At 45.0% G+C, this 11108-nt stretch overlaps 1 protein-coding gene across 4 annotated transcripts in view; it reads right to left on the minus strand.

Annotated features, from left to right (window-relative positions):
- The window catches only part of Nfx1 (nuclear transcription factor, X-box binding 1), a 56583-nt gene extending 45475 nt beyond the window's left edge, over nt 1-11108 (minus strand). For 3 of the 4 annotated variants that reach the window (XM_034502131.2, XM_076935166.1, XM_076935165.1), the window contains exons 1-2: nt 10963-11107; nt 4858-5844 (exon numbers count right to left, since the gene is read on the minus strand). In XM_034502131.2, coding sequence (XP_034358022.1) covers nt 4858-5844; nt 10963-10987 — 1012 coding nt within the window. In that variant the 5' untranslated portion in view covers nt 10988-11107. Of the gene's footprint in view, nt 1-4857; nt 5845-10962 lie in introns of all 4 variants that reach the window. The other variant, XM_034502130.2, reaches the window with a different exon arrangement.

An 11108-nucleotide genomic window follows, 5' to 3' on the forward strand; every position in this document is an offset into this window, starting at 1 on the left:
ATGGTGTGCTCCCTATACCACTCTTCTCTACAGGCAGCTGCTAAGATTTACAGAATGCTCTCCTGGGGTTTTTCTTTTAAACTTCAACGAAACTGTCCTTGAGCCTAAAAAAATAAAACCAGGAACAAACTGTCCTAGTTTGCTGTTATTGCTGTGATAAAACACCATCACCAAAAGCAACCTGGGAAGGAAATGGTTTATTTTAGTTTACAGCTTAGTCCACTGTGAAAGAAGTCAGGGCAGGCACCCAAGGCGGAATCTAGAAGCAGTAGCTGAAGCCATGAAGGACCACTGCTTCACGAGCTTGCTATTCCTTCAACTACGGTCACTTCCTTCAAATAATTTATTTTTATTTCATGTGTATTGGTATTTTTTTGCCTGTATGTACTTCTTTATTAAAAGTGTCAGATTCTGCTGGGCGGTGGTGGCACACGCCTTTAATCCCAGCACTTGGGAGGCAGAGGCAGGCGGATTTCTGAGTTCAAGGCCAGCCTGGTCTACAGAGTGAGTTCCAGGACAGCCAGGGCTACACAAAGAAACCCTGTCTCAAAAAAAAGGGTGTCAGATTCTCTGGAACTGGAGTTACAGATAGTTTTGAGATGCCATATGGATACTGGGAATATGCTCTTAACTGAGGAGCAGTCTCTTTAGCCCACAGCTATCTTTCTCTCCTGGACTACCTGCCCAGGGGTAGCATTGTCCATGATGGAGTGGGCCCTCCACATCAATTACACTTATAAAAAACAGTAAACTAGCTGGGCAATGGAGGTGCACACCTTTCATCCCGGCACTTGGGCAGCAGAGGCAAGGAGATCTCTGAGGCCAGCCTGGTCTACAGAGTGAGTTCCAGGACAGGCAAGGCTACACAGAAAATCCTGTATTGAAAAACAAACAAACAAAAAGATAGAAAACAAAACCTTTGACATACGTTTCAAGAGTGGATGGGGGGGGCATAATCAAGAGGTCTGATTACTTACTATGTGCTAGATAAAGTCATTAAAGTATTGCTAACTTTGTGTGGTGGTTGCACTGTGATCACATAAGAAACTGGAGGGTTGTCTTTTGGATAGATGCAAACTCCGAATAGGTGTATGTGAGCAGATAACTTGATTATCCGAATTTTACTTTAAAACAGCAAACAAATAAAAATATGTATATAAAATCTACAGAGCAAGGAGCGGTAACACTCACCTTTAGTCCCAACACTTGGGTGGTAGAGTTTTGAGACCACCCTGGTCTACATAGAGTTCCAGGCCAATCAGCTCTCTAACAGTAAATAAAACCTTATCTAAATAAGTAAAATGGAAGGGGCTGGCAATGTAGCTCAATCCTTGCCTACCCTGCACAAGGCTCTGGATTAGAGCCCTAGCATGGAATCAGGGGCAGTGTGCACTCCTGTATCTATCGCTCTAACGTGGGGGCAAGAGGACCAATAGTGTAAGCTCATCCTCCTTTATAACTGTGGTCAATTCAGAGCCAATCAGGGTCATGTGAGACTGATTTAAAAGCCCCTTTCCTCCTCTCTGGCCCGTTCTCAAGAGTGCTTTTCCTTTTCTTAATAAACTATCTCTTTCTAAACAAACAAGGAGGAAAGAAGAAAGTGATCAAACATTCTCCTCTGACCTCTGAGCATGTGTACACCCACACCACACACAATGTGGTAGCATCCCAGGGCCCTAGGGTCAACCCCCTAATACCAGCAAAGTAAAAACAGAGGGGGTGGGCGGTTGGGAAAATTCTGTCATGAGGGCCATATTCACAGGGCCCAGGATTCTATTCCCAGCATGGAAGTGGGGGTGGGCAACTGGACCTACAAACAGAAGGTGAGAAGGTAAGAGCTGTTTTATATGGGGTGAATCTAAAACAACTTCCTTATGCTTATGAAGGGAAGGGACTTTAGTAGGTTACAGGGGCTGTTCTTGAAGAAGTGGATATAATCCAAGCTTGTGGTCAGCTAACTTACCCTATAATCTCAGCATTTAAGAGGATGAGGTAAGAGGGTCAAAAATTAGTAGCTAACCTGGGCTACAAGGCCAGACCCCTGTCTCAAAAACAAACCTCACTTTACATACATGTTGAGTTTCAAAAAAGATTAGAGCTCAGTGAAAGTTGGTCATGGTGGCACACACTTTTAATCCCAGCACTACGAAGGCAGAGACAGGTGGAGCTCTGGGTTCTAGGCCAGCCTGGGCTACACAAAGAAACACTATGGGAGCAGGGGTAGGTCAGTGAAAAAACAGGCCATGGGCACGTGGTTTTAGGCCAGAGTCTCACATTAACCATAAAGAAACCAGTAAGGTAAAATTCATGAGGAAGAGCTTATGTCCTGAAGTTATCCACCCCAACCGCCAACACACACAGACGGTCTTGAGAAGTACCACAGTTGTCCTCAAACTCAGTTTCCTTTCCTTGTGCTAGGACTAAAAGTATGCTGGCTGTCTTGATACACTCAAGGCAAAATGAGGAATGTCTTCAAATAGTGTAAAAGGCTTCTTTACAAAGAAGGGGGCAGGATAGACAGAACATGTGCTTCAGAAGATAAAAATCTGAAGCAAAGGACAGAATGTACTTAGAGAAAAGTTTTCAGCTCAACGCAAGTTCTGTGTAATAGAGCTGTTTAACAACTATGTTTCAAGAGTTGTGTGACAAGAGCACCAAAGGGGAGGAAAAAAGAAAGATATGGAATCTAGGCCAAGGATAGTGCCCCATGCCTCTAATCCAGCACCCAGAGTCAGAGAAAGGAAGATTTTTTGTTAGTTCAAGGTCAACCTAGTCTGCATAAAAAACAAATTCCAGACTAGCTAGGGCTACAAAAGGGACCCACATCTCAAAAAACAAAACAATCCAAACCAATAACAAAAGCTGGGTGTGGTGGTGCTGCACATCTTTAGTCCCAGGCATCCTGAGGCCAGGGCTACATAGGGAGACTCAAAAAAGCACCTCCTTTTTAACTAGTCTAAGGCTAGTGGCACTGTCATGTATATATAATGATATAAAAAAGACATACTTGTTAAGGACTGGAAGGGATAAATACCATAGAGTAAGAAAGGGCTCCCTGAATATGTAACTAAATTAGCTTTTGAAACATCAATAATTTACTGGTGGAACTGGAACACAAGCCTTTAATCCTAGCACTTGGGAAGGCAGGGCTCCGAGAGTTCTAGGCCAGCGTGGTCTAAACAGGGACTTCCACAACAGCCAGGAATGCATGGTGAGAACCTGCATGAGAGGAGTTCTGTTAGAGATGGCTCAGTGGTGTACTAATCTTGCTGAGGACCTAAGTTCAATTCTTAGCAGCCCTGTGGCAGCTCATGACCACCTGTAACTTCAGTTCCAGGGGATCTTCTTCTGGCCTCAGAGGGCTTCTCGGCACATACAAACACTCAAGTGTACACCTATGCAAAAATAAATCTTTAATTAGTACTGGGGATGAATGTCTTCAATCCCAGCACTCATGAGGCAAGCACACTACTGTGAGTTCAAGGATAGTCTAGTCTACATAGCAAGTTCCAGGCTAGCTAGGGGCACATAATGAGATTCTTGTCTCAAAAACAAAAACAAGGGGCTAGAGAGATGCTCAATGCTTAAGACCACTCACTGTCTGTTTCTTCCAGAGGATGTGGGTTTGATTCCTAGCATTGGTGGCTTATTAATTAGCTGCAACTTCAGTTTTAGAGGGGTCTGATTCCTTCTGGCCTCCATGGGCACCAGGCACACATGTAGTATACATACATACACATAAAAAACTGAAAATAAACACAGTGGTGGTACATACCTTTAACCCAAGGAGGGGCTAATTTGCACTTGGGAGACAGAGGCCAACAAATCCCTAAGTTAGAGGCCAGTCTGGTCTACAGAGCAAGTTCCAGAGCAGCCAGGCTAAACAGAAAAACCCTGTCTTGAAAAACAAACCCCAAAACAAAAAACAAACAAACAAACAAACAAAAAACCACCAAACAAAACAAAATGAAAAAATCCAAAACAAACAAATAGCCAAAAAAAAGCAAAAACCAACCAACCAACCAAAGACAAAAAACAAAACAAAAACCAAACTGCAGCAAAAAAAAAAAAAGTTTACAGTGATCTAACGGGTAGGCACTGTAGATAGAGGGAAGTACATCCAACAGCTTGGAAAGACAAAACAGGAAGAACTGTGTAATACAACAGCAGAGTACAGCAACAGAGGGCAGGAATGGTGAGGAGAACAGAAGTCTACAGGTGAGAAGAACCAGAGCACACAGGAATGATGAGCTCAAGACATGCTTTGATGGAGCCAAGAACTGAAAAAAGAATGAAGAGAGAAAACAGGACCACTGCAATGAAGCAAAGAATGAGATGAGACGCTACAGGCTGTAACCAGCAGAGACACCAAAATGCTCCTGCTTCTGCTAGAACTTAAGAAAAGAATATAAGCAGATATTTGTATCATCTTTGTCTACATTTAAAGCACTACACAAGAACTTATAGAAGCAAACTGTAGTACCAGCTACTCAGGATGCTGAGGCAGGAGGATCACAAGTTCAATGCCTGCCTGAGTTATAGAACAAATTCAAGGTTGTCCTGGGTTACCTTATAAAGACTGTGTCTCAAATTTAAAAATAAATAAATAAATAAATAAATAAATGGGGATATAGCTCATGTCAGAGAGCTTATAACCCTGTCGCAAACAAACAAGAAAAAAAAGAGAAAGTACCGATGAGGACAGCAATGGGCAGCTGTGGAAGCCAAGCAGATGGCAAATTAAGGTAGAGACCTCACTACGTTGTCTCTTTTTTATTTTCTGGTTTCTCAATTATGTGAACGTATTGCTTAAAAATGAGTACCAAGCCCCGTCTTCCATCCTCCAGGCACACTTACCAGTGTGTGTTTCCACGTTCTTCAGCATATGGTTCTGTTTGCCTCTGGGAAAAGCAGACAGCACTTGAGGGTCCTGTCTCCTTACAGCATGTTTCTCTTGGTCAACCCTTCTGGAAGACTTGTTGACAACTGCCAAATTTCCAGTGTCACAGGCTGATTTCGTTGGTCTTTCTCTGAGACTATCCTTTGGAATGGGGGACATGTTGGTTTTGGGCCCTGCATTTATATGCCGCTGACTCTCCTGTTTTGGTGGGTTCCTTCCTGGCCGTGGTCTGGCCCCCTCCACTTCCCAGGGAGGCCTTTTCTGGGGATATCTTCTCTGCTCATTCCGTCTGCACACACATGGATCCACTACAGGTTTTCTGCAGGAGGCATCTGAAGAGTCAGTGTGGGAAATCGGCACAGGTCTGCTATTTTCGTCCTCAGACTTTGGGCTCATTCTATTACCCCACTCACTTCTGAGTCTCCCTTTGGCCTTTGGTCCTCTGCCATAGTTGTATGTAAGCTGTGCTGCTTTTTTGGGTTTCGCTCCCCTGGGATCTGCAATAACCACCTCCTTCTCACTCTCAGAAGGGCTGTGTTCTCTAGGGTTTGTTCCACTCTCTGACCTGGCTACACTTTCTAAACTCGATGTATCTGACGTCTGCTCAGTGAGCCCTTGTGCTTTCCTGGTTCTGTTTTGGTGCCTTTCATTCCTTAATTTCTGCCATGGCTGATTCTGAAGGCCATGGTTCTTGTGTGATTTATTAGATGACTGGAAAAACCCCTGTGGACCCTTAGGTTTGCTTCCAGAGGCATAACTGTGCTGATGAACAGCAGAGATGTCATCATAAGGGATGTGTCTAGGAAGGTGACAGGGAGGCGAGGAACTATAATTTCTTCTGCCAATCCTATTAGAATCTAGTCTTCTTTGGGTCCCACAATTTAGACCAGGTTTTCTCTCCTGAGGAATGAACTCAGCAGCATCTGTATTGAATTTAAAAGTGCCTAGGAAACAAAGAATAGACATCTGGTAAGAAATGAATGTCACTTATGGAGCCCATAAGACTCTAAAAGGCACGACTAAAAAAATATTTTTCGGCCGGGCAGTGGTGGCGCACGCCTTTAATCCCAGCACTTGGGAGGCAGAGGCAGGCAGGCGGATTTCTGAGTTCAAGGCCAGCCTAGACTACAGAGTGAGTTCCAGGACAGCCAGGGCTACACAGAGAAACCCTGTCTCGAAAAACAAACAAACAAACAAACAAACATCATTGTATACAAAAAAGGCTTAATGAGATTGGTCTCTTGCGAAAGTCTCAGGCTATTAGTTCCTGTGAAAGACGATTAGTATCTCATGTCTAGTGGTCATACTGATAGCCACTGATGTCTCAGGCCATCTAGCATTATGAATACACATTTACCTTTAAAAAAATCTTAGCAGAGCCAAAGTCAGGAATGGTAGTATGTACTGTAGTCCCCTCAACTGGGATTCAAACTCAAGGAGAGCCTGAGCTACACGAGAACCTATAACCCAAACCAAAGCCTAGGAAGAGAGCAGAGCATGCTGGTACATGATCTAACCCTACACAGGAGAAGTCTAGGCAGGACAATCACAAGTCTGAGAACAGCCCAGGTTCCACAGTGAAACTTTGTCTCTATAAAAAATAAAGGTCAGATTTAGGGATGAGAAGTTCCATGTGATCTTTCACAACACTATGGCAGTATTGCATAACAGCAGCCAACAGGCTTTGAAATTAGCTAAAGTGGGTTTAAAGTCTGAATGAACTTAAGGTTATCACCTGACCACCCTTGGCCTTAGTTTCCACATCTATAACAAAGGACAATGTTTATTTCAAAGGATTATTCTGGCACAGAAAAGATTCCAAATAGATAATATTAGCACAGTGAGTATGCAGTCTCTCTCTTCCCCCTGGAAACATAGTTTGGATTTTTCATATGTAACTCCTACAATATGTTCTAAAATTCCTAAGTCTTAAAATTTAACCTTACTTTAATTTCAGCCCACTCATTTCCCTGCCAAGGTGATTCTGAGTACAGCCAGCTCAGTTCCTGAAACCCAAAGAAATCACCTGCCAGGGCAGGGGCATGGTGGTGCATGCCTTTAATCCTAGCACTCCAGAGGCAGATCTCTGTACATTCAGGCTGCTCTACATAGTGAGTTTTGGTTAGTCAGGGCTACATAGTGAGACTTTGTCTCAAAAGTGCAAAGGAGAAGGAAGGAGGGAGAGAAGGGAGGGAAGGGAGAAACTATCTGTCTAATGACACAAAACTAGTCAGAGTTATAGTAACAATTAACAGTCTGTAAAACAGAAATCGAAGTCCTTGCCTACCATTTATTGTTTTAAATCACCTATCGTTTGTAAAAGACCTCATTATATAGCCCAGGCTGCCTTCAAATTCACTATAAAGCTCAGGCTGGCTTCAAAAAAGCAACACTCTTGCGCCAATCTTCTGAGTGCTGTGATTACAGTGTGTTATCATGTCCTGCTTTATCATGCTTTAGTGTGTTCCTTAGCTCTGTTTTCTTACATGTGATGGAGAACACAATCCCTATATCAGAGTTACTAGGGCTCCTAAGTAAAGCAAGTTAAATTCCTACAGTGGTTAAAATGGTTTATTAGTGTTTCTCTTAGAGCTACCAACTCTCTGAACACAGACCCCAATGAGTATACTGCAAAACCTGTGGATTTCAAGTTTAATAGTAAGACCTGGGACTTAATATGGACCACACACTCTTCTAAGCACTCTGCACGTGTCAACTTCTTCTGTTTTAAATACGTACATGCAGGTATCTCTGTGGTGTGTACACTGTGTGTGTGTGTGTGTGTGTGTGTGTGTGTGTGTGTGTGTGTGTGTAGGTGTCCTGAGGCAAGAGAAGGTATCAGATCCCCTGGACTGGAGTTACAGGAAGTGTGAGTAGTCACCTGGTGTAGATGCTAAGGACCAACTGTAGGTCGTCTGGAACAGCAGACAGTATTAACAGCTGAGCATCTCTCCAGCTTCATTACCTCATTTAACCTTCACACTGCTGATGAAAACACTGGGTAGCTTGCCCAAGGCCACAGGTACTCCAAGGCAACTCAGAATTCTACCTTAGGATAGTTAGCACTGGTGACCTCATGCTTATACTTACACTGCACACTGACAGAGGCAAGGCAGCAGTACCATAGAAACATAGTGAAGAATTGGTGAGATCATAAAGGCCATAGAGAAACATCTCATTCAACCCAGGATTTGTCCCAAACACTTTCACACAGGTAGTGTTTTAAGGGTTGGGTAAAGGGCCTCACAAATGGCAGGAGGATTAGACAAAACTCAGAGTGGACGAGGTATTCTGGAAAGATGAGATAAATTTAAAAGTGGGGATAGGTAAATGGTGCCAAGAGGTGCTGTACAGTTTTCTCCTGCTTGAAGAAGGATGGGGGTGGGGAGGCACTAGAGAAAAGGTCAGTGAAGCTGCCCAATAGCCAGGTAAAGGATGTTTCATACTGAATAGCCATACATAGTTGTGTTTTTACTAGACCTAAGCCAAAGGCCTCAGGAAAACCCTTAAAGAAGTTTGGAGAGATGGCTGAGCCCACTGGCTGCTCTTCCAGAGGATCCACGTTCAATTTCTAGCACCCATTTGGCAGCTCACCAAAAAAGCCCACCTGGCTTTAACTCCAGTTCCATGGGATTCAACACCCTCACACAGATACAACAATGCACAGTGAGGAAAAAAAATTTTTTTAAAGAAAGATCTGTAAAGAGACTTGAGGAAAGAGACACATGAATCAGGAAGCTGTCCCATGGCATAGGTGGGACATATTTCACTATTTTAAGTAGAAGTTCCTCTAATAGTGAGATGTCTTCTAACCAAGGCATCATTACAATGCAAGGAATAATGGAGATCCAACAAAACAGAGCAATGAGAAAGTAATCCAAGCAGGCAGTGTTGTCCACAAGTTGGCACTATAAAGTCTGAAAATAAAGGGGAACTTTTCATCCTGGATCAGTCTATTAAAGACCTTACTTAGGGCAGTGGTTCACAACCTTTAGGTTGCAAGTCCAGGAGTAAAGAACAACCCTTTCAGAAGGGTCACCTGAGACCATTGGAAAACAGAGATATTTACATTATGATTCATAACAGCAGCAAAACTACAGTTCTGAAGCAACAACAAAACAACTTTATGGTTGGAGATCACAACCCAAGGAACTGTATTAAAGGGGCGCACCATTAGGAAGGTTAAGAACCACTGCTTTCGGAAGTGGGTGAGCTAGACAGTAAGAACAAAGACTATAGACACAAGGAAGTAGGGATTTTTTGAACACAGGCACTCAGCAAATGCTTTGGGAGTGTGGGTGGTAACCTAGAGCACAGTCCCAGAGGCTAAAACTCCGAGTCACAGCTAGCCCCTACTCAGCTCTGCTTCAAACGTCTAAGGGTGTGAATAAGTCAGGATGAGGATGAGAAGATGAACAGATTCAGTTTGGAGAGCCAGTGAGAGCCTGGAGTTCTTCACTCTCCAAGATGATTTTTATATACAAGTCAAGAGTAGGGCAAGTGTGTCCTTCCACTCTTTAAACTGAGACAAGGAAAAGGACATCTTACCTGTTGCATAGTACAGGCACTGCCTTAATAGTGCCCCATCAATTTGTCAGAAGCACAATTGTGATTCAAACCAACGTTGGGCAACACTGTGCTGATTTTCAGGAAGAGCAGGCCATTCAGTCAAATCTACACAGTGGGTTGTGACAAGTTTTTTTTTTTTTTTAATTGTAATGTTAAGAGTATGTTGTTGCCAGGCGGTGGTGGCGCACGCCTTTAATCCCAGCACTTGGGAGGCAGAGGCAGGCAGGCTGATTTCTGAGTTCGAGGCCAGCCTGGTCTACAGAGGGAGTTCCAGGACAGCCAGAGCCACACAGAGAAACCCTGTCTTGAAACACCAAAAAAACCAAAACAAAACAAAAGAGTATGTTGTTGATAGTAAAAGAAACAGCTGCTTCTCTGCCTCCACCCGCATGTCGCCCTTCCCAGACAGGATCTCACTATGTAACCCTGGCTGGCCTCCAACTCAAAGATCCTCTTGTTTCGGCCTCCCGAGCACTGGGATTAACGATGTGCGCCACCATGTCTGAAACCACTGAAACACCTGGTTTACTTTTTTTTTTTTTTTAAATCGTTTCTTTTACTCCTGTGTGCCTGTGTTAGCAAGGGCGCTTTAGAGGAGGCAGGGACGGAATTTTTGCCACGTGTTTGCTGATGCCCTCCGTGACCAGAAGAGAGCCTTAGATCGCCTACAGCTTACAGGTGGTTGTGCAAGCGGAACGTGACTACTCTAGAAGAGGAGCTAATGTTCTTAAACACTTGAACAATCGCCCCAGCTTCTTGGTTCACTTTTACATTTTAGGTAAATGTGCACTAATACACCATGCAAAATGTTTCTTTTTGATTGTTGTCTACAAAATTAGAAACCCCGGATCTACCAATACACCACGAAGAAAATGTTAATAACTTAATATATTAACAGTCAAATGAGGCTGTCTCTACCACAGGGTATCTCCAGGAGGGAAGGAGAGCCGACGATTAGGGACCGAACAGGGAGGGTATGGGAAGACTCCATACTGACAGATGAGGTAACTGAGACTGGATCACACAACGTCATGCACCGCAAGATGGGCTTTCAAATCCCGCAGGACTGGGGCCGCTCGCTCCCGCGCGCGGAACCCGCCACTCCGAGGTTAAGAACACACCCCTGGCCCAGCGCGCAAACTCGCTGGACTCCAGGGCCCACTACGGAGAGTCGCCTACGCCCGCCCGCCGGACTCTACGCCGCGCTGCCGCGGGAAGGCCGGAAGGAGTCCCGCGGGGGCACCGGACGCCCACGTCCGTTCCCTGGGTGCCGGGACCCTCCCGCTCTCCTCAGAAACCCCGGGGCCGAGCCTCACCACCCTGTGGAAGATGGAGGAGGGTTTCGTACATGCAGCGCGCGTGGCTTGGCCCTCACGAGCCACTGTCCCCGCGCAGCACGCGCCCCACTTGCCACCGCAATGGCCCGAACCCTTCCGATCTCCTAGCTTAGACTGCTGGACCCCAGAGGTCCCGCGCGGGGAACCAGACAGTACCTGAGACCGGAGGCGCCTCCGCCATCCCGTGCCGCAGCACCTCAAGCGAGCCCCGCCACCGAGTGAGGGCTGACACCTAGTCACGTGTCCCGGATTTCCGGCGCCGAGAGACTTCGCTCCTACGCGCGTGTAGATGGTTCAGGGGG

The sequence above is a fragment of the Arvicanthis niloticus genome, chromosome 5, assembly GCF_011762505.2.
Source record: "Arvicanthis niloticus isolate mArvNil1 chromosome 5, mArvNil1.pat.X, whole genome shotgun sequence".
Taxonomy (NCBI): Eukaryota; Metazoa; Chordata; class Mammalia; order Rodentia; family Muridae; genus Arvicanthis; species Arvicanthis niloticus.